The 23,433-nt window shown below is 40.1% G+C and overlaps 1 protein-coding gene and 1 long non-coding RNA gene across 3 annotated transcripts in view; both read left to right on the top strand.

The window, feature by feature from the left end:
* The window catches only part of LOC122667913 (endoribonuclease Dicer homolog 4-like), a 106,348-nt gene that overhangs the window by 12,628 nt on the left and 70,287 nt on the right, over window positions 1–23,433 (top strand). For both annotated transcript variants that reach the window (XM_043864397.1, XM_043864396.1), the window contains exon 3: window positions 15,838–15,948. In XM_043864397.1, the coding sequence (XP_043720332.1) occupies window positions 15,838–15,948 (111 nt within the window). The remainder of the gene's footprint in view (window positions 1–15,837; window positions 15,949–23,433) is intronic.
* Window positions 1,024–14,218, top strand: LOC122667916. Its single transcript, XR_006333876.1, has 3 exons — window positions 1,024–1,037; window positions 7,377–7,380; window positions 14,151–14,218. It is a non-coding gene; the product is annotated as an uncharacterized LOC122667916 (long non-coding RNA).

The raw sequence follows: 23,433 nt of genomic DNA on the forward strand, positions 1-23,433 counted from the left end.
TTCTCTGTAAGACTGCAGTTTTGAGAGTCGTTTCAAGGTTCTCCGATTTATGGAGAAACCCTAGTTCATAGAAAGAAAAGAAGAACTAGGGTTTCCTGCTTGTTTCATCCTTGTAATTTTATTTATTTGGAAATCATGTGGTTATACATTGAAGGCTTGCGGTTTCCAGTTCTGGAAAATTTTCTGCAGTTATGTTTCTGTTTTTTTCCATTCAATGAAGGTTGGAGATAGACAGTTGCTGCCTTAAGGGTTTCTCTGATTTGATGTCGCTAGTAGAATGGGTTCCACCTGATTTCCACCTGCATGTTGAAGTATTTCCGCTGTACGACTGCTGGAGGAAGAAGACTATATACTGCTTCACCGTGCCTTTTTTGTCTTCCTGTCTCTCGATTATGAGAAGAGGGTTTCTGCTGGCTCTGCTGGTTTTCTTCCACTGAGTCGAAGGTCTCACTTAATCGAATAAGGATTATATGTGCTATCTAGTTGTCGAGAGGGAGTCGATGGCCATTGCCGAAAACTTCCTTCCCTCCTGCAACTTTGTGTGGTTGTTCTCTCCCAAAGGGCGATTGAAACTCTAGAATCTTGGCTCCTGTTGATGCTCCTACAGTGAGAATCGAAACCAAATCAGGTCTGGTTCTCAGATTATCGCCCCAACTTGTTTCAGCCACACTTTGTCGGCATAAATACCTAAAATCAGGGACTGTCCTTGGGTGATCTTGAGAGGCCTACGTGTTACAAAGCCTTGCCTGAAATTTAGGATTGAACAGATCAAAGGTGAGGAAATTTTCTTCTTCGAAGTCAAGTCTGGTTTCGTTTCTGGTTTCGGATGTGGCCAAAGGTTGAAGGTGGCTATGCTTCCTTCTCTCACAGTAGAAGAGGCCTGAAGATTACGAAGTATTACCCAATATTTCAGGTTGAAAAAGCCCTATTTGTTGCGATATTCCCTTCGAACCAGGTCTGGTTCCGTGACTTTCTCCACCTTTATTTGTGTCGTGAGGTTGAAGAAGACCTTCTGCCCACGATATCTCTTCATCTTGGTTAGCTTTATTTTGGATTTCCATAATACCCCTTTGTTTCACGTGAAGACAACTACTCCAATAGTATCCTGTCATCATTACTTTATTTAGTTTCATATATTACCCCTCATTTCTCTCTTTATTCCACTTAAGCCATTCTCCAAATTTTCATGTCATCATGTGCCATCATTACCTTATTTGAGTTTCCAGCTTTGCCCTTACTTTGTGAACTTATTTACTCCTTGACCCTATGGCCTTCTTTGTTTCTTTCAAAGGAATCCTATTATGTTCACCATATTTACCAGAATGCCATCCCTTTTTCAACTTTGTGTTATTTACAGTTCTACCATTCCCCTATTTGACTACCCAATTGACCCTTGAAAATTCTGGTTTATTACCAGTTTGCCCTTTGGCTTGGATTGTATTTAAAAGTGAATTTCCACCAAATTACAACCATGCCATCCTTTTTACCAACACCATTCCCTTTCAATAATTCTAATTCCCTTCATATCCCATACCTTTGGTATTTACCTATAACACCTTTGGAACCTTCTGGTAAATTACAATTTTGCCATTCCTTCCTTTTAATTACCCATATCACTTTTAGAAAATTCTAGAATATTATTGTTTTTGCCCTATCTTTTACATTATCTCTGTTATGTTCACGTGTACTACACGTGAGGGGGGGATTATGTACAGTACACCTGCAGACATTGCAGAACGCAGAACTTGTAGGAACATTGGTGCAAAATATAGAACATCAGTTTTCTCCACCATTGCCATTGGGTATCCTTCGTTATTGGGTTGAGTTTGCCGTAAGGAGGAGATTGAAGTATTGAAGATATTTGGTTGTTGCCTATTTGAGGACTTTCAGTTGGGTTGATACAGTTTTTTTCCGCTGCCTAATTCAGTTTGTTTCCGCTGCTTGCTGCTCTAGTTATTTCACTTCAAGATTTTGTGTCACTATGACAATCTGAGATTCATCACTGGATAGCTATTAAAGATCGTTGAAAGCTGCCTTTTTTAGAAGATATTCCAGTCCCAGTTTGCTGATCATGCCTGTCCAAGTTTTGAAGATCTATTTTTTTCAAGTTCTTGAAGGTTTATTTGGGAGCTGCATTCATATGTCAAGTTGGATTCTGTTGCACCTTAGTTTTTTTCCCATTTTGTTCAAGTTGGGCATTAGTACATTGTATGCGCCAACTTGAGGGGGAGTGTTAGCATTATTAGGAGTTCTTTTTTTCTTTAGTTCAAGCTGGATCTTCTTTCTTTACTTATTTGTATAATCCAGCTTGAGGGGGAGTGTTGGAATATGTAATCCAGAATACCTTGGGGGTATTCTAGTCCTTTTGGGGGTAGTTTATTTATTATGTTATTAGGTACAGTCGGCTATGTGGGCATTAGTCCCACATGGCCTAGTTTAGTCTATTTGTAATTTCCCCTCTATTATAAATAGAGGGGCTTACCTATCAATTAATTCATTCAAACATTACAATAAATTCTTCTTCTATCTTCTCTTCTCTCTTCTCTCAAGTTACTGGTTATAGGTCCTAGGTTTTCTACATGTTAGAGAGTATAGATGAAGAAAACCAGAACCGAGAATGGAGGAAGAAGAGAGAAAGAGAAGAAGATGAGGAAGAGGAGAGAACTGTTAAACTTATCAGTCTCCCTCATGGTACTAAATTTCGTTTCGTTTCGTTTTGGTGTTTCGGTCTGACCGAAATTTCCGAGATACCGAAATTTCGTCGTCGAAATATGGTATTTTTCTGTGGGTGTAAAATGCAAAAAATGATCAAGATTTCCGAAATTTTCGAAACGAGATTACCGAGATTTCCGAAATGAGATGACCGAAATTTCATCGAAATTTCCGAAATATTCGAAATATTGCACGTGACACTTTTAGTGACTTTTTCAATATCTCGCGATATATCGTGAGTCCACGATATTTCGTCGATATCTCACGAGATATCGTCGAAATATGGTATTTTTCCATTTCGGATTGGTATTGTATCTCGGACAACTCGAGATATACGAAATTTGGCGAAATATTGCCGAAATTTTGCGAGATTTTGAACCTTGGTCTCCCTCATAATGCTTGTAGTTATAATCTCAAATTACAATAGAAAGGGGAACTCCTAATCAGATTAGGAATTCCTAATCATGATAGGATTCCAAGTTACAATAGGAAAAGAACTAGAACTAACAACTCAAACTGAAACTAAGACTAACAACTCACAGTAGAATTAGGACTTGACATAATTAGAAACTAGGACTCCAACTAGGACTAGGAAAATAGAAGATACACATATCAACCAAATCACTGTTCATGTGAACAATGTCACATGAACAGTACTTCAACACTCCCCCTTAAGCTGGATTATACAAATAAGTATAGAAAGAAGATCCAGCTTGAACTAAAAGGAAAAAAAAGAATTCCATAATAATGCAAACACTCCCCCTCAAGTTGGCGCATGCAAGGTATCAATGCCCAACTTGAACAAAATAAGAAGAAACTAAGTTGCAGCAGAATCTAGCTTGATAGATGAATGTAGCTCCCAAATAAACCTTCAAGAACTTGAAATAATTGATCTTCAAAACCTGGACAGACATAATCAGCAAACCGAGACTAGAATTTCTTCCAAAGAAAGGCAGCTTTTAACGATCTTTAATAGCTAACCAGTGATGAATCTCAGATTGTCATAATGACATAAAATTTTGAAGTTAAATACCTAGAGCAGCAAGTAGCGGAAACGAGCTGAATTAGGCAGCGGAAAAACACTGTATCAACCCAACTGAAAGTCCTCAAATAGGCAACAACCAAATATCTTCAATACTCTTCAATACTTCAATCTCCCCCTTACGGCAAACTCAACCCAATAACGAAGGATACTCAATGGCAATGGTGGAGAAAACTGATCTTCTATGTTTTGCACCAATGTTCCTTCAGGTTTTGTGTTCTGCAGGTGTATTGTACATAATCCCCCCCTCACGTGGACAAATAACAAAGATTATGTCAGAGATAGTGCAAAAGTATAAAACTTCCAGAATTCTCCAAAGGTGCTATGGGTATGAAAAAAGGAAGGAATGGTAAAATTGTAATTTACTAGAAGTTTCCAAAGGTGTTATGGGTAAATACCAAAGGTATGGGATATGAAGGGAATTAGAATTATTGAAAGAGAACGGTGTTGAAAAAAAAGGATGGCATGGCTGTAAGTTGGTGGAAATCCACTTTTAAATGCAATCCAAGCCAAAGGGCAAGCTGGTAATAAACCAGAATTTTCAAGGGTCAATTGGGTAGTCAAATAGGGGAATGGCAGAATTGTAATTTAAATGAAATCCATACATACATATATATATATATGCATAAGCAAGGCCAAATTTAAGTGAGGAGTGGCAATCTGGTAATAAACCAGAATTTACAAGGGGTCAATTTGGTAGTTAAAGAGGCAATGGGACATGATGGGAATTAAAATTATTGTAAGGGGACAAACTAGGAAGGGACAATAACTAAAGGATATGTTTGAATTAAGGGTAAAAGGAGGGGCATATATGGAATCACAGAAATTAGATAAAGACATGTAAGGGGGAGTCATCTCCTACCTCTTGATAGAAAGGAGAAGGCAGAGAACTGGAACCAGTGTATATCGAGAGAACTTCTTCATTCGACCGCCAATCACCCTGAAATCTTGAATGCAAGCAACAAAAAGTTGAATAACAAAGGTAAGGTTGAACAAAAAATTCCTTAAACCAGATAAAGCGGTAGTTATGGTTTCAGGTCTGATTTCAAGGACATATCTCACAACTCCCTTTGAGTTTCGACCTAAAACTTAGTATATTGGGTCGCCTCCAAGAGAGGTAATGGTACCCCAAGCCGCGGGAAGAAAGAAGATGCAACTAACAGGATCAACTCGATTTTGTTGATCGACTATTACCGCCACAAACACAAAGATAAAAATTGCTTGATTAAGCAAATCGAGTAATGACAAGAGATCACAAATAGCAAGAATCCATAGAAGAAAATAAATCGTAACTTGCGATAAGCAGAATAGCGGAATAGGGCAGCAAATACATATCGATGGAGCACAACATTAGTTCTTTAGCAGAAATTAATAGCAGCCAGATTCAGAAATCGATGCACACCCAACTTCAGGTATGATCTTCAGACACTATTTCAGCTGTCATCAAAACCAGTATGTGAAACCCTAGTTCCTCTTCTTCCTCTATGAACTAGGGTTTCCTTCTTCAAACTAGAATTTAAAATCGACTCTCAAAACAGCAATCTTGGAGAGAATCAGTCACTGGTTGCCTAGCTTTGATACCATGTTGGAACCGCTTCCTCTAAAAGGCCGACCTTGTAGGAAAGAGAGGAAATAATATGTAAATCAAACAGGAGCTCTAACACGACGGACTATCCAAAGGTGGACACGGGTGGATAAATTCATTTTTAACACCTGCCCGCTCCCAGGGGGACTCGATACTGTGACCCCTACTTGCTTTGATACCATGTTAGAACCGCCCCCTTTCTTAAAAGGCCGGATTTCAATATTATAAATAAAGGTTGGGCTATGATCATTTTGATCAAGCCAGTATTCACGGAATTCCACATGGCATTAGAGCCAAAAATATTTTGGGGATGTAGGAATTAAATTTTTTTTCCTTTTTTTCTTTTTTTCTCTCTCTTCTCCTTCGTGTTTCTACCCTAAGGCCAGCCACCACCGCCAGCCTCCTCCACCTCCGCCACCTTCGCCGGCCCTTCTTTTTCTCCCGTCAGGCCCTCCCACCCCTTCCGCCACTACCGCCAGCCCTCCTAGGGCCACCCCCCTTCTTCCGCCTCCACCGCCAGCCCCCCTACCTCTTACCTTCCTTTCTTTCTCGCGAGAGGGTCTCCCTCACCTTGCTGTTATTTTTTTCCCACCCTTGGTGGTGAGTTGACTCCCGCCAAGGGTCCTTTTTTTCCCTCTGTATGATTTAATTATTTTTAGAGGTCTTATTTTTTGAGTTCTGCGATTTTTTCCAGCCACCATGCCTGACGCTTCGGAGATCACCTTTGCTTCTTCTGGATCTGATGGTTCGTCGCAACGTGATTTTATTCCGTTTCCTGTGAACACCATCAAGCTGAATGGAAGCAATTATCTTATGCGCTCTCGTTCCTGTTTATTTGCGATTGGTTCCCGTGGCTTGTCTTGCTACATCACGAGCGCCTCGGTCAGGCCTACAGAGACTGGTTCTTCACAGGTTCGCTGGATGAATTTTAATTTCTTGGTCATGTCATATCTGGTTAATTCCATGGACCAAGACATTGCTAGGCGGTACCTTCTTGACTTGGCTGCGAAAATATGGAAGACAGCCAAAGATACTTATTCTGTTATACCTGCACCCAAAGTACACCTTAATTCTTCGGGCCACGTCGAACTTTCATTGGTGGTCAACACCTGTGACTTTGGGTCGTGACAGTCAAGGAGATAATTGGAATAAAAGGGTGGAATTTAGATGTGATAGGTGATGTGACCGCGTGAAGGTGAGCATTTAATCCTTAAATATCGTGTGTACATGTTCCCTTGGTAACCCTTGAAAGGTGGGCCAAGCCCGTGGGCTGGACCCTGAACTGGACCCGGTAGTGAGTCCACACTTGCCATAGGGTTTATTGTGGGTAAGGTGTCATTGGACCCCACCACCTCTTTTGTAACTTAGTGATTGGGTCTTAAAATATCCTAGGGACCCACTAGAGACTAATTGAGGGTTTTGGAGTTTTGTGGATTAACTTAACTATCCACTCACTAAGCCACTTGTTAATCTAACTATCCACTCACTAAGCACCCGCTAACTAGTCACTAACTCATCTATCCTAGCAAAACCGTGGAAGAGAGGAAAAGAGAAAGGAAGGAGAAGAAGAAGAAGAGAGGAGGAAGCATTGAAAGTTCTAGGGCTTGTGCAACCACCCCTACTTAGAAGTTATTATCTTGAGGAGGTACGTCCTTGATTATATGCCTCTATCTCTTCCTCTCTTCTTTACTTCTTTTTGAGTTTGGGGATGAAGCCATTAGGTTGGGGGTTTTGATCCTAGGGGAACCCAAGGATGCTTTTGGGTTGGTAACCTCCCTACTTGGAGGCTTGATGCTAGCCTTGAGTCTGTCCTCTTCCCTTTTGTGGATTTTGATTCTTGGATTTAGGGTTCTTGGTGGAGAAACCCTAGATTTGGGGTTTTGATGAAATTAACCTTTGAACCCAACAACCCTATAATAAGGGTAGGGTATTATGACCCTAGGTGACTCAAAAACCCTTTCCCCTAGTCCTTGTAGGTTGAAACCCATGAGATTTCGAGTTTGGAAGCTTGCATGTGGTGAATTTCGGTTTCAGCAGGAAGGTGGACCCAGACCAGAGTCCACCCCGTGAGTCCGCATGCTTGCTGGTTCACGCTGGACCCAGGAGTGGACCCAGACCAGAGTCCACCCCGTGAGTCCGCATGCTTGCTGGTTCACGCTGGACCCAGGAGTGGACCCAGACTAGAGTCCGCCCCATGAGTCCGCATGCTTACTGGTTGACACTGGACCCAGGAGTGGACCCAGACCAGAATCCACCCAAGAGTTCAGCCTTGGGTTTTAGAGTGTTTTGCCCGGGGTGGACCCAGGCACTGTGCCTCCACTCAAGAGTCCACCTAAACTCTATTGTGTTACCTTTAAACCTAGACTTCGAGACCCCTCTTACCTTACCTAACTCGCTTTGTCACGCTTCTTTAGGCACCATTACTTTTACGGTGAGGCTTATCATACGTTGATCGACGATGAACCCTAATAAACGAATTCGCGAACTAATAGGTGAGTGGGTGTGGATTTGACTTAATTTGGGAGTGTTTTGCATTATGTTATGCTTGTATGCCATTTCTCATGCATACTCATTCTTGCATTATTATAACTATGTTTGTGGAAATTGTGAATGTATGCGTTATGAATGTGGCTTGTTAATGTCTTCATCATGTTTATAATTGGTCTGTCATGCGCCGTGTCGTGCTGGTACCCGGGTGATAGATGGTATGGGACGTTGATGCACCCGGAATACCTCTCGATACGATAGTATTATATTGCATCATATGGTTAGTGCTATTATATGGTTTGTCATGTGCCGTGTCGTGTTGGTACCCGGGTGATAGATGGTATAGGACGTTGATGCACCCAGAATACCTCTCGACACGATAGTTCATATAGTATGGTTAGGGTTACGTTCCCCTTGCTACGACCCTTACCAACAGGGGTTTAGGTGTTGGGTAACCAAGCCTCCCTGTGTGCCTGAGGAGTGATACGAGGCCAGGTCAGGGGATGATCATTGGTTATCGGGGTTTGTCTCTGGGTGGCGAGTAGCTTCTACCGGCGCGGGCCCCAAGGTAACAATTGAGGTTGCATCGTGGTGATAAGATAAGTAATCCATGATGCTTCCCGAGTTGTTGCAGTAACAAGAACCTAGTGACTTAGACATGTTTGTTAGGTGGCTAATATTGTTAAATAATTCATGCATCATGGACTATGTGTTATTGTTTGCATGTTCCCCATCCCCTCACTGGGCTTAGTGGAGCTTACCCCTCTTTGCGCAACCTTTTTAGATGTGTTGCAGGTGATGTTTTAGTGGAAGTCTCTGTGGCTCTTTCTCTTGTATATGTTTTGCTCAGTGTTGCTGACGTGCAATCGGTGACTTATATCTATGATGTTGATTAGATGTTGATAATTGTGCCGACGGGGCACTTGGATCGAGACACTTATTTCTTTGTTCCTTTTAAGTTTCATCATTTGTATAGTATAAATTCTCTAATAATTACTGCTGTTCTTAGTTTTATTTAACCTCTTGAGAAAGGATGTAATATATTATTTGTCTATCACATAGACTTTTGAATGCTTTTATTATTGTAAACGTTTCCATTCTTTTGCATCTACATTTACTTTTATTATAAATGTATTTCTTCCCGCACTCTGATGTACATTTGAGTTATATTGAGTAGACTGTGATTCGAGCCATTGCATCGAGATCCTGACGGTGTAGGGTGACACGTGTCATTCTAATTATACCCCTTTTATTGTATTTTATCCCTTTTTGGGATGGGGGTGTAACATATTCTCAAGTTGGGAATGTTGCTTAATACTATGAACTCCGTCAAAAAATTCATTCTACCAAACAGATGGAGTTAATACTTTCTCAGTATTACAATTCCATGTGTACGATGTGGCAACAGTTGGATTTTCTGGGCACCTTCACTGCCACCACTGATGTTGATGCGACAACCTACCGCAAGTGGGAAGATGGTTTACGCGTCTTTGATTTCTTGGCAGTGCTGAATATTGAGTTTGATCATATCCGGTCAAATATTTTGAATCGGGAACCTCTCCCCACTCTTGAACAGGCCTATGCGATCCTTTCGGCTGAGGACAATCGACGAACAGCCATGGTTCACCCAGCTACTCAGGAGAGATCGGCTCTTATTTCTGGGTCACAGTTTGCCCGTGGGGGCTCTTCCTGTTCTGCTAGCACTGATCGGTCATTTGGTGATCGCCCTCCCATTAACTGCGATTATTGTGGGAAGGAATGGCATACGAAGGACCGCTGTTGGAAACTTCATGGTCACCCTGCAGACACTCGCGGCCGTGGTAGGGGTGGTTCTAATCGGTCCAATAATACCCGTGCTCATCAGGCAACTACTGAGGATCAGCCTGATCATTCTCTGTCACAGGTTATGGAGGATTTGCAAAATTTGCGGGATATGGTGACTCGTTTGGACTCGTCTTTTTCGACATCTGTATCTCCTTCCATGGCTGCCTCGACTCTATCTCTGCCTACTAATCCCAATACACCTTCTTCCACAGGTATTTCATTTGGTGGGAATTGTACCTCGGTCATGCCCGATTCTTGGGTAATTGACTCAGGGGCAACCGACCATATGACCGGTTCTTCCTTTTTTATTCCACTTTTTTTCCTTTATCTGGTCATAGTAAGGTTCAAGGTGCTGATGGGTCTCTTTCTCCTTTCTCGGGAAAGGGATCCGTGCAGTGTTCTTCATCTCTTACCCTTTCATCTGTGTTACATGTTCCGAAGTTTACTACTAATTTGCTTTCCATTAGTAGCATAACTAAGTATTTAAACTGCAAAGTAACATTTTTTCCAACCCATTGTTTATTTCAAGACTTGGAAACGGACAGTACGATTGCATGTGGTAAGGTGGTTGGTGGTCTGCACGTGCTTGACAGTTCCCGGGCAGCTTTGGCATCTCAGCTTGCATCTTCTGATTTTGATTCTGCACTCTTTGAATTAAATAATTGGTATCGTCGTTTGGGCCATCCACCGTTTAGTGTTTTGTTCGCTTTATTTCCTAGTTTTGTGAAGAGATGTAATAAACATAATTTTTCTTGTGATGCTTGCACTTTGGCAAAGCAAACTCGAAGCATTTTTCCAATTTCTGACAATAGAAGCTTGCATCCTTTTGGTTTGATACATTCTGATGTATGGGGCCCTGCCCGTTGTGTGTCTAGCTCTAGATTTCGATGGTTTGTCACTTTCATTGATTGTTTCAGTTGGACGACTTGGGTATATTTGATGCATAGTAAGAGTGACGTTTTTACCTGTTTCACTTTATTTCATAAGATGGTCGAGACACAGATCAATGCCAAGGTCAAGATTCTCAGGTCTGATAATGGAAAGGAATATATGGACGGTGCCTTTCGGTCTTATTTGGACAGCCATGGGATCATTCACCAAACCTCTTGCATTGACACTCCCGCTCAAAATGGAGTGGCTGAACGCAAGAACCGCCATCTTCTGTAGGTTGCTCGTTCTCTTATGTTCACTATGGTTGTTCCTCCTCGCTTTTGGGGTGATGCTATTCTTACAGCTACATATCTTATCAATCGGCTTCCCTCCCGTGTTTTGGATGGTCGCTGCCCTTTGGATGTGCTCTGTGGGAAATCAACCTTTGTTGTATCTCCCAAAGTATTTGGCTGTGTCGTGTTTGCCAGGAATCATCATGTACACGGAAAATTTGATCCCAAGGGACTGCGATGCATATTTCTTGGTTATTCTGCTACCCAGAAAGGATATAAATGCTATCATCCTCCTACCCGGAAAGTGTTTGTCACTATGGATGTAGTGTCCCGGGAGTCTGATGCTTACTTTAAACAGCCGAAACCTTTGCAGGGGGAGATTATAAGTGGTGAAGAGGTCCCGCTGATTGCTCCTCTAGACATTGAAATACCTACTATAGAGGATACCTCTGTTGAATTCGAAGAAGGGGTTACTAGTCAAGAACAAGAAGTGGGACAGCTACAACAAGAAAAAATTATGTACACTCGGGGAACTGATTTTCCTCTGGACGACCCTCTATACAAAGAGACCACCACCACTGATCCTACTCAATCGGCATCTGCTCCTGCTCCAAGTCTTGCTCCTAGTCAGATTTCTGGTAAGCCCCCTATTGATCCCAGTCTTGATTTACCCATTGCTGTTCGGAAATCAAAGAGAAGTTGTACATTGCACCCTATTTCCAACTTTGTGTCATATAACTCACTAACTCCTGCTTTCCATGCCTTCATAGCTTCTTTATCCTCTGTTTCCGTCCCTAACAACTGGCAGGAGGCTATTGCCGAACAGAAATGGAAGGATGCGATGAATGAAGAGATGCATGCCCTTGAAAAAAATCAAACCTGGGATTTGGTGAGTCCTCCACCTGGAAAAAGACCTATTGGTTGCAAATGAGTCTTTGTAGTGAAGCACAAGGTTGATGGCTCAGTGGAGAGATACAAGGCGAGGCTTGTTGCCAAAGGGTTTACTCAAACCCAAGGTATTGATTACCAAGAGACCTTTGCTCCTATAGCAAAGATGAATACTGTACGGGTTATTATCTCTTGTGCTGTGAATCGAGGATGGGAACTCCAACAACTTGATGTGAAGAATGCCTTCTTGCATGGAGATTTGGAAGAAGATGTCTACATGGAGATACCTCCTGGTTTTACTTCTTCAAAAACTCAGGGAAAGGTATGTAAATTGAAGAAGGCCTTGTATGGTCTGAAACAGTCACCTAGGGCTTGGTTTGGCCGGTTCCATAAGGCTATGATTGCTTATGGGCATAAGCAGAGCAATGCTGATCATACGTTGTTTGTGAAGAAGGTAGGACAACAAGTGACAATGCTAATTGTCTATGTTGATGATATAGTGATCACATGCAGTGATGAACTAGAAATATAGAAGTTGAAGGCTTATTTGGGCACCGAGTTCGAAGTCAAGGAATTGGGTAGATCAAGGTATTTCTTAGGGATTGAGGTTGCCTATTCAGCTAAGGGTATATCTCTCTCTCAAAGGAAATATACCTTAGATTTGTTACAAGAGACAGGGATGCTTTGGTGTAAACCAGCAGATACCTCCCTTGAGCCCAAAACACATTTGAAGAGTAAGGACGGCGACCCGGTGGACAAAGGTAGTTATTAGAGTTTAGTTGGCTAATTGATCTACCTCTCTCATACTCGGCCGGATATCATATTTGCTGTAAGCCTTGTCAGTCAATACATGCATGATCCTCACTCTTCTCACTTGGAAGCAGCGTATAGAATTCTCTGTTACCTTAAGTCATCTCCTGGAAAAGGAATCTTGTTCTCTCCTCATAGTCACCTCCGGATAAAAGTATACACTGATGCAGATAGGGTTGGCAGTCCTGATCAAGGTACTGGGACCAACTCGACTTTTGGAAAAACCGAGACGAGTCGAGATCTCGCCGAGTTGGTGCTTTTTTTTTTTTCCAACTCGAAGCCTGAACTTTGGGTCAACTCGAGATCTAAGATCTCGCCGAGATATGTCTAGTTTTGTCCAATTAGGTAAGGTATTTAAGTAGTAGGTGGGTTAAAATAATGGGTCGAAACCGAGATCCGAGATCTTGCCGAGATCTCACCGAGATCTCGCCGAGATATCACCGAGATCTCGCCGAGATATTGCACTTTTCAGTTTCAGATGCCATCTCGACTCGGTATTACAAAAAATCGAGAATCTCGGCGAGATCTCACAAGATTTCGGACTATGGTCCTGATGATAGGAAATCCACATCCAGGTATTGCACATTTGTTGGAGGAAACCTAACTACTTAGAGAAGCAAGAAGCAAGCTGTTGTAGCTCGATCTAGTGTTGAAGCTGAGTTCCGAGCTATGGCCTAAGGTATTTGTGAACTTCTTTGGCTCAAGGGGCTTCTTCAAGATTTGGGGATGGTTACTGATTTTCCTATGCGACTCTACTGTGATAGCACGTCCGCAATCAACATTGCACACAATTTGGTTCAACATGATCGTACCAAACATATTGAGATTGACCGACATTTTATCAAAGAAAAGTTGGAACAAGGGCTAATCTATATCCCATTTATTCAGTCTAGTGATCAGCTGGCTGATTTCCTCACCAAAGGAATCAGTCCTAAGTTATTTTTTCCTATAATTAGCAAGTTGGGCATGTTTGATATGTATGCACCAACTTGAGGGGGAGTGTTGTAATATGGGTTTTAGTCCTACATTGCTTAGTTGTATTCTTGTCATATGATTTCAATATTATAAATAAAGGCTGGGCTATGACCACTTTGATCAAGCCAGTATTCACGGAATTCCACATGGTGTTTCGTGGAGTCCAGAGGTTGAAGACGAGATTTTTGTTGAGTCATGGTTGTTACAAATCCTGAGAAGAAAAGGAAAAACCAGAGAAGAAACGATGGAAGAAGAAGAGATGGGGAAGAAAAGAAGAGAAGTCGATGCACTGATCTCTAACACTGCCTCATCAAACTCTAGTTGTTGCTGTTTCCTTTCAACCTTCTTTAGTCTTCCTACTCTTAAGTGCTTTGATATGGCTTGCTGCACCTCATAAGGAACTTGTGTGCATTTGGCCACATCCTTATACCCACCAAACAAATGCTGCTTCAATCTAGTGGCCCCTCCAGAATTAAGCAACTTCCCACAATATTGACAATTGGATTTCTTTTTATCTGCCGATATTGGGTCTCCATGTTGCCATGCTATCTCATCACAATCAGCCATTGTGTAGCAAATCTCTTACTTTTTACCTATTACATAAAAAAAATAATGTATTAAAGACTTAAACTAATGTATTAGTAACTAGTAAACATAATGTGAGATCGAATGTTTCGAAGGCGGACCTAAAGGAGAAGCTCTCAAGGATGTACGAGGTGAAAGATCCAAACTTCTTTGAATTTGATGTAGATGTAGCAAATTTGATGTTAGATGCAGCCATGCAGGTTCTCCGCACAATCCAACGAATTTCCGGTGGAAAATGGGAGCAAAACCATGCAATTTGGGTGGGGTGTGTTCTCTGCTGAGACCAGCGAGATTAGCGAGATCTCGACTGGTCTCGGTTGAGATCAGGACTATTTATAAAGGGCCCAATGATTAATTGAACCGAAATCTCGTTGAGATATTGCAATCAGCCTGTATCGCCACTCATCTCGTATACTCGCAGAATTTATTAGTATGTGCAAACATTTCCAAATACAGCCACAGTACACCTTAAGCTATCAACATTGAGTTTTTCTCTAATTTTCACACTTTTTTTCTGTACATACAAGACTACCAAAAGTAAAACTTGTGAAATTGATGAAATTTTATTAATAATAATAATTTTTTTTTCCAACTTTTTTCATTTCCCAAAAGATTTGGAAGGGAGAAAAGGTAGATTCTGATCTTACCTCGTTTTAAGCTCAGAAACCCCTAAAGGTTGGTGTTGATGTTTCAATCTTCTACAATCCCTTCAAATGTTTGTTTTGATTGATTTATGCTGGTTAAAAACTTAAAATAACTGAAAACTGTGATTTCCCTGAATTCTTTCCAAAAAAATAAAATAAAATAAAATCCAATTGAGTTCTTATTTATTTCAGTTTAAGTGGAGAAGCTCACAATCAAAATATGTTATTTTCATAGAAATAGGCTGGAATGTATTGTAATTTTGTCTTATGAAGGCATCATTTTTTATTTTTTGGGGCCATTTTTTGACTGAAAAGCTTGAAATTCGAAATGAAATAAATTTGCCATCTTGAGCATCATCAGGTTAATTTTCAAAGTATTAGCTTGGTGAAATTGGATTTTTTGCATGAAATTTGTGATTTAAAATGAAATCGACTTCAATGATATTTGAACAGTTTCCTTCCCTGTGAGTTGTGACTTGTGACAGACATCCTTGTAACTTCTCTCAATGTCCTCTTGAACTGCATCCACTCCCCATTGGCATCAGCAATTTTGATGCTTTGTTCTTGTGAAGTAAAAAATAAAATAAATACTGCGATAGGAATTTGGTTATCATATTGCATCCCATGATAGAAGAACCATCTTGTGTGGATCTAACTATGAGAATTTATTTTCCGTTTGTCCTGTTCTATGACTGCATCTATGTTCTTTGTCCTTCAGTTTGCGGTACTGCATTTTATTTACACAGTTTTCTTATGATTCAAGTGATTCTGCTTCTTCCATGACCTGTGACAACAATTTTCTTCTAGTCCATTTATTAATTAGATTATCTTTTTAGTATCTATATAAATATTTGCCCTTTGTTTTTTTTTCCGACTAAATACTGGCCTATTTGTTTTGCAATTCTATATGTTACTGCACATTTTTCCTGTCCATGTATGGTCCATGATTGAGCTTCTGTGCAAATTCTTTGCTTCCTTGCCCCCCCCCCCCCCTTATGCTAGATTCATTTATTAATTAGTAATCTCAATGTCCATGAGGGAAGACAGAGACCTTTCCATTTATTTATTCATAGCTATTGAGGTTTCATAGATACAACTTTTTATCTGTTATTTCTCTTACAGCAAGCCAGGGTCATAGAGGAGTCCGTTGATTTCAAGGTTGGGAGTTATTATGGAAGTTCTAAGCATTTGAAAACACATGCTGAATGGGACAAAGAAATTGAAGAATATGAGGTTGGCATGATTCTTAAATAACATTTCCTTTTCGGCCTTGTATTCTACATTCTTTGTGGAGGTTAAAATTAAGCTGTGTTTTTCGATATCTTTGATATTAATACTTCTTTTCTGCGGATCTATTAAAGAGTTTGATGCATATCTGAGACACTGGGAAAGCACTAAGAATAGGTTAGCGGTGCTAGAGATGGAAAACCAAAAAATGGGAAACTGGAATCTGAGGGCAAAAAATTGTGCCGTAGTCTTTAGATACCCTATCAAAAGTTTATTTTTTATGGCAATAATGCAAATAATGTTAACATAATCTGATCAATCTTGAAATATTAGCTCCATCTAGCCTTCTTGTGAGATTCTATGAATGATTGTTCCAAACAAAACAAGACACAACTCTTAAAAAATTTCAATTCTCCTTTGTCCCATTATGATAATGGCAAAAGTCAAGCTCTGAAAACACAATACTGTGTGAAAGAGAAGGGAGATGATGCAGTTAGGTGTAGCATTCATTAGAGATAATGGTATAATTTATTTTATTTTATTTTTTAATCTTTATCTTGTTAGAATTGCTAATAGCTAGTAGGATTTAAGTTTGTGTTTAAATTTTGAGTCCAAGTTGAAGTTGACTACTGTTTCAGTTTCAAGATAGGATTAGGAGTTCTGTTTAATTCTATATAATGGCTTGTACCCCAATGATTTGGGATGGATTTTGAACTTGATTGATTAGTTTTGGGTTAATACCTGGCTTGCCAAGAGCTGTGTATCTTGCTCTTCTCCTCCCTCTCTCATTTCTTCTTCTCTTTGTTTCTCCTACCTTGCTGCCGCTATCTTCTTACCCTACCCTGTTATTGCTGCACCAGTTGAACATAAATAGACTTGAACGAGCCCCATAGCGAGTTGTTTGTTGAATCTGAAGTTTAGATTGTAGGTAACCTACCCCGAGGTCAATCAAACCTTAGAACGGGATGCCTTGATATCACACTACTGAGAGATTGAACCAGAAATCAAGTGATGTGGATCCGGGATTCAAAACCAGGCTCGGATCTCTTACGGGCCCACCAAGTGTTAGATAACTTAAATCATAAGCGCAAGTGGCAAAATGGTAAATATTTGAAATTTTATATGAGCAATGGCAGAATGGTAAATAACTGAAAGTTATAATGGAATGACAGTATCGAAATTAAAGGGGAACTCAAAGGGTAATAAGGTAAACTAAAAGAAGGGACAGAATTGAAATTACCATTTAAAGAAGAAGGTAATCTAGGAATAAGTATGGACATAACAAGGAAAAAGATTAAAGAGAAGGGTATAATGAGAAATAAGGGTTGAATAATCAGAATAACAAAAACATAATAAGGAACTATCCTCCCTTACCTCCAGCCGAGACCTATGCCGGTAACCCAGCAAGCCTTCGAATAACTCAACTCTCTCTTAAAGGCAGCAATCGATCCAGGCTCTTAAGAGAAGTTTATTCGCACCCAACACTATTGATTTCACCCAGGGTATAGGATCAACAGACAAGGACTCAACTGAGATGATGTTCTGAAAATACTTCTGGCGGTAGAATAGAAACCAGGTCTGAACCTGATTTCGGAGCTTTCCAAGGGAGAAATATCTGGGGCCAAGATTCTGAAACTATATTCACCAGTGGATAGACTTCCTTCGACCTAGATTGCAGAGCCAATCAACAACAATTAAATAAACAGCAAGGCTCCCTCTTGATTCTGATCTGTTGCAGGTTTTAGCGCCAGACCAGGGTATGAAAGAGGAAAACAGAAAAGACGAAGAAGAAAAGTAAAAGAAGAAGAAGCATAATAAGAAGAAAATCAGAGGAGGGAAAAGCACATGCAGCTCACGGCAGCCATCAGTTTCAATTAAAAACTTTTCATTCAAAATCTCTCTATTCAATCGATGGGAGTGCATGCCCTTTTGTAAGAAAAGAAATCCTATTCCTATTTTGAAACTGAAGTCATAACTAGACTCTAACTCTATCCAATCCAAAACAGAAGACAAGTTTAAATAAAATTGGACTCGTTCCTTCCTACGATTCTAATAACATGAATAACTGCATCAACTCTCCCAGACTTAAAAGAACTAGACTCTGTCGAGTTAGGTTGCGAACCCAAGATGCCCCTGTAATTATCTCAACACTGAGGTGGCACGTAGCTTGAGGTAGACGATCGAACTACAACTCCATTAGTAGGGAGGAGAGAGTGAGCCATAACTAAAGGAGGAGAAAACTGTTGTCGCCGCGGCATATCCTTTAATGCATGAGGAAACATTAGAAATATACACCCTCCTTGCTTTATCTTGATGGTTTTCCGTGCACCATTGTAGAGAATTCCAGCTTATCGTTGCCAAGGTCACCCTAGAAGAATGTCGTAGTATGCCAACAAGGTGACTAGGCAAGGCACATGGTATTGTAATGACCCAAACTGTAGGTGTACTCAAACTATTGCAGTTACCTCTTCTCGAGCTGTAGGTCCAAAACCTCGCACATGAATTTTCTTGAAGAGTTACTTCTGTGGAAGGTTATGTGCTCATACATAAGCAGCAGAGATGAAATTGGTTTCTGCCCCGGTATCAACAACTGCATCAAGATCTGTAGAACCAGTACCGTACAGAAGAAAGTCCATTTGAGAATGATGTAAGGCTAGTGGAGTGAGCTTCAACTTCATCATCATAATCAGTAGGATCATTATCATCAAAAGGGTAAGGGTATAAAATTGCACTATCATCGTCATCTTTCTCTATTGGTTGCTCATCTGCTACATTTATGGGACAAGACTTATTGGGGCATTTATTGCCATAGTGACCCTTCTTGCCACAATTACAGCACACAATGTTTTTCAACCAAACATCGTCTCTGTTAAATGCCGGATTCTTTTCTTTGTTCGGTGGCCCACTCAAGTGTTAGATAACTCAAAATCATAAGCACAAGTGACAAAACGGTAAATATTTGGTCTTACAAGAGCAACGGCAGAATGGTAAATAACTGAAAGCTATAATGAAATGACAGTATCGAAATTATAGGGGAACTCAAAGGGTAATAACGTAAACTAAAAGGGAGGACAGAATAGAAATTACCATTTAAAGAATAAGGGTAACCTAGGAATTAAGGAAAAGTAAGGACATCACAAGGAAAAAGATTAGAGAGAAGGGTATAATGGGAAATAAGGGTTAAATTGTAACGCCCCAAATCCGGGATAAGGATATGGTGCTGGCCCTCGCTGACCACCATTAAACTACGGTTGGGAACTATAATGTACTATGTGTGGAACTGTAAACTTTCATCAATAATCACATGTATCAGAGATATCAAAACAATACTTCAGCGGAAACTATATAAATATCTCATAATTGTTCTGTAACATCATACTATATCATCTGTGCTGTGTACATCCGTACTGTATCATCTACTCTATTACTTCAAGATCAAACTTTAACAAATACATCCCATAATGCAACTGTCGAAGTACAAAAGTGTTTTTCTATGCATCAAAAGTCTGTGTCTATATATCTTTGTCTCTGGCTCTGTCAATCTACTTGGAAGGGCTACACCCTTTCCTCTCACTCTCCTGATATAGTTGGTGCATGGGCACTCGACATGTGCATGCTCTGTAAAAATAGTCATAATTTGTGGGGTGAGTTACACTAGCCCAATGAGAAAGAATACATTTCATATCAAGCTAATGAGTGTAAATGATCGTACAATGAATGCAAATCATAATATGACATGCTACTATTATAACTATGAATCTGAAATACTATGTCTGTTCATACTATAATTGAAATGCATGGTTATGTACAATGAAAACATTGTCTATCGGTTATTCTCTGTTTTTACTTTGCTTTGTCTATTATCCTTCATCTGTTCTCTGGGTGATATGCGGCGCCACTTAGCTTGTATGGAAGAGGATACACATAATTCTGCTATGGGGATCTGTGAAGATCCAACTATGGGGATCAGGGAGGATCCGAACTTTGTGAATATGAAAGAGTCAGTACCACGACTGAACTCAAGACAAACACCTATGGGAATCACTGAAGATTTTGTTGTCTGCTATGGGAATCAATGAAGATTCAACTATGTGAATCATTTAAGATTCGGCTGTGTCAGTATACCTCAACCAATACTTAGACCCTTTGGTTGAAGGGTGGACAATCACAATTTCTATACTTTGCTTGTTTCTGTGTTATCTTTTCTTTTGAGCCTTTAGTGCTCCTTTGCTTTACTTTTACTAATCTCCACTCCAGTCCTCACTATCTACTTCAACTCCAAGATGAGCAGGACATTGATGGAATCCCCAGAAAAGTTGAGGACCCCAGTACCCCTCTCACTCCTCTTGTTGAACTATATACTGACTAAACCTTCAGCTTCATCTCTGTTCTGTCTTTTACTATTCTTTACTGTGCTATACTGTTCTTGTCTGTACTTTACTGTTCTTTACTGTACTTTACTTCTATCATATTACGCCTCACATTATTGGTAAACAATCATAAAACATTATCTCTTTTCTATTTTAAAACATATAAATCATAGAGGCAATGATACTATGTACTATAATGGGAAAACATGCAAAATATGATAGAATTCCCCTCACCTGTCTCTGTCACTGAGTAATATACTCTATCTCTGATTCTCAACAGTATTTCTAATAATCCTCTGTCGTTCTTCGAATCCAAATGAACCCTTACACGACATTTCATAAACATTAGGCTTCTCTTCTATACTATTGGGATAATGGAAATGATCTCCCACCATCCAAACATAGCTAAACTCATTTCCACAGCCCTACTTAGGCAACTAGGCAATACTAGACAACTCAACAGTCGAACCAATGGCCAAACTGAAAAACCTAAACCCAAAACTAGGATTTTCACTGCTTTTTTCCATATAACTGTGGAAACTTGACCTCTTTCTATGAAATTCATTTCTACAGCATAACAACAGTACTATGCATCTTTCTAACGGATCAAAACATCCAAAAACTATGAATACATCGAAAAAGAACTTAAGGTTTATCTTTTCCAGGCTTGAAATCATAACAAAACCTCCAACTCTAAATCTTGACAATCTCTGCAAGGATTCCCATGCGCCTAGAATTCGATTCAATGACTAATAGTCATTCTATCTTGCATCTCCTTTGATTTCCCTTTCTTTCCTCTGACTTTTCTGATGTTTGGAATGGCTCAAATGAGCCAAATAACGGACTTAATAGGGCTGGTTCGAGCGTTGATGGTCAACCGTCACCGTCTTCTGGTGGACTGTTAGGCCATCGCCCTACTTAAGTCACCCTGACGGATGCTAACTGGTTGACCGTACGATCGACTGTCAGCATCCGGTCGACCGGCTGACGGGATCGGCCGTCAGGCCTCTGCCGACCATGCTCTGCGTAAGTTTTTACCTGTTTCTAGCCACTATTTTGGCCATAACTTTCTCGTCTCAAATCTGTTTGACCCGATTCTTTTTTGGTCAAGTAGATAATTCAATTAGCTACGTTTCTCGTGTTTTGGATTTTCCCAAACTCTAATGGCCTCTAAAATTCACGCGAAGTCAACTTTTGATTAAAAGTGATACAATTTCTATTTTGTTCTCTTTGCTATGGGACACCCGTAGGGTCCACACTCAATGTAGGGTCATTCTAACTTTACTAAATACTTGTAATTAGTGAAAATAATCACATTTACCGTTGCTTTCAAAATTCCCTCTTTTGGGCTAACTCGCACCAGATTCCATCAAAACAAACGTGCTTACGCTTGATAACAATAAAATTCAATATTATATACTTTTCTGGGGACGGGGTATTACATAAATAATCAGAATAACAAAAGCATGATAAGGAACTATCGTCCCTTACCTCCACCCGAGACCTATGGCTGAAACCCAGCGAGCCTTCGAATAACCCAACTCTCTCTAGAAGGCAGCACTTGATCCAGGCTCTTAAGAGAAGTTTATTCACACCCAATACTATTGATTCCACCCAAGGTATAGGATCAACAGACAAGGACTCAGCTGAGATGATGTTCTGAAAATACTGCTGGCTGTAGAATAGAAACCAGGTCTGAACCTGACTTCTGAGCTTTCCAAGGGAGAAATATCTGGGGCCAACCGGCCAAGATTCTGGAACTATATTCGCCAGAGGATAGACTTCCTTCGATCCAGATTGCAGAGCCAATCAACAACGATTAAATAAACAGCAAGGCTCCCTCTTGATTCTTATCTGTTGCAGGTTTTAGAGCCAGAACAGGGTATGAAAGAGGAAAACAGAAAAGACGAAGAAGAAGCATGATAAGAAGAAAATCAGAGGAGGGAAAGGCACACACAGCCATCAGTTTCAATTCAAAACTTTTCATTCAAAATCTATCTATTCAATCGATGGGAGTACATGCCCTTTTAAAAGAAAAGAAATCTTATTCCTATTTTGAAACTGAAATTATAACTAGACTCTAACTTCATCTAATCCAAAACAGAAGACAAGTTTAAATAAAATTGGACTCTTACCTTCCTACGATTCTAGTGACATGAATAAATTAAAAAAAAAATTACAAAGAATCCCTATTTAAACCAACATCTAACTGTATCATCAAGTCTGGTTTCGTACTTGCCACTGGTTTTGACTTGCTGAAGTTTTACTTCCCTTTTTTGATTTCTGTTTTGAACACCCATCGATTGGAGACTGTTGATCTTTGAGTAACCGAACCCTTCTGTGAGTTTCTGCCTGATTGAAGGTCCCATTGAGAATCCAAAAGGTTTTCGAACCCTGAATCCGCATCAGGAAAGTCTGAAAAAGCAAATCCTTGTATAGTAGGAGAAGATTTACAGATTGAACCCTTGAAAATAAATAAAAAAATTGAGGTGCAGGAAAAGGGAAATTCGTGTTAAATTTTCTGAAAATGTGGTACAAAATTTAGAAAATCAATTTGCAACTTTTGAATGTTATTTTCCAAAAGAAGTGGTTGTAACTTGGAAAATCCTACCATTGCCACTTATGTTGGACACCACTTCTACAACAACAACAACAACACCTCAGCCTTATCCCAACCAAATGGGGTCGGCTACATGGATCCTTTCAAAACAAAGTAAGGAAAGGAAAGTAAGAGGGATGAAGAATAAAAATGAAGAAATGAGATAAGAAAAATGATAAATGTAAAATGAAAAATGAAAGTAAGAGGAAAGAGGATAGCCCAGGAAATCTGAAAAATCTCAGCTACATGGTGTCTACAACGTGGATCCTTTCCCTCCAAAAGGCTCTATCTAAGGTCATACTTGGCACACGACCCAGACTATGCATGTCATTCTTCACAACCTCACCTATGGTTATTTTAGGCTTGCCCCTAGCTCTTTTAGCTCCTTCAATCGGAATCAGATCACTCCTCCTTATTGGGGAGTCCCCAAGCCTCCGTTGCACATGGCCAAACCACCTTAGACGACTTTCTCGGAGCTTGTCGCTGATCGGGGCAAGTCCCACATCAGTTCTAATATGTTCA

The sequence above is a fragment of the Telopea speciosissima genome, chromosome 7, assembly GCF_018873765.1.
Source record: "Telopea speciosissima isolate NSW1024214 ecotype Mountain lineage chromosome 7, Tspe_v1, whole genome shotgun sequence".
Taxonomy (NCBI): Eukaryota; Viridiplantae; Streptophyta; class Magnoliopsida; order Proteales; family Proteaceae; genus Telopea; species Telopea speciosissima.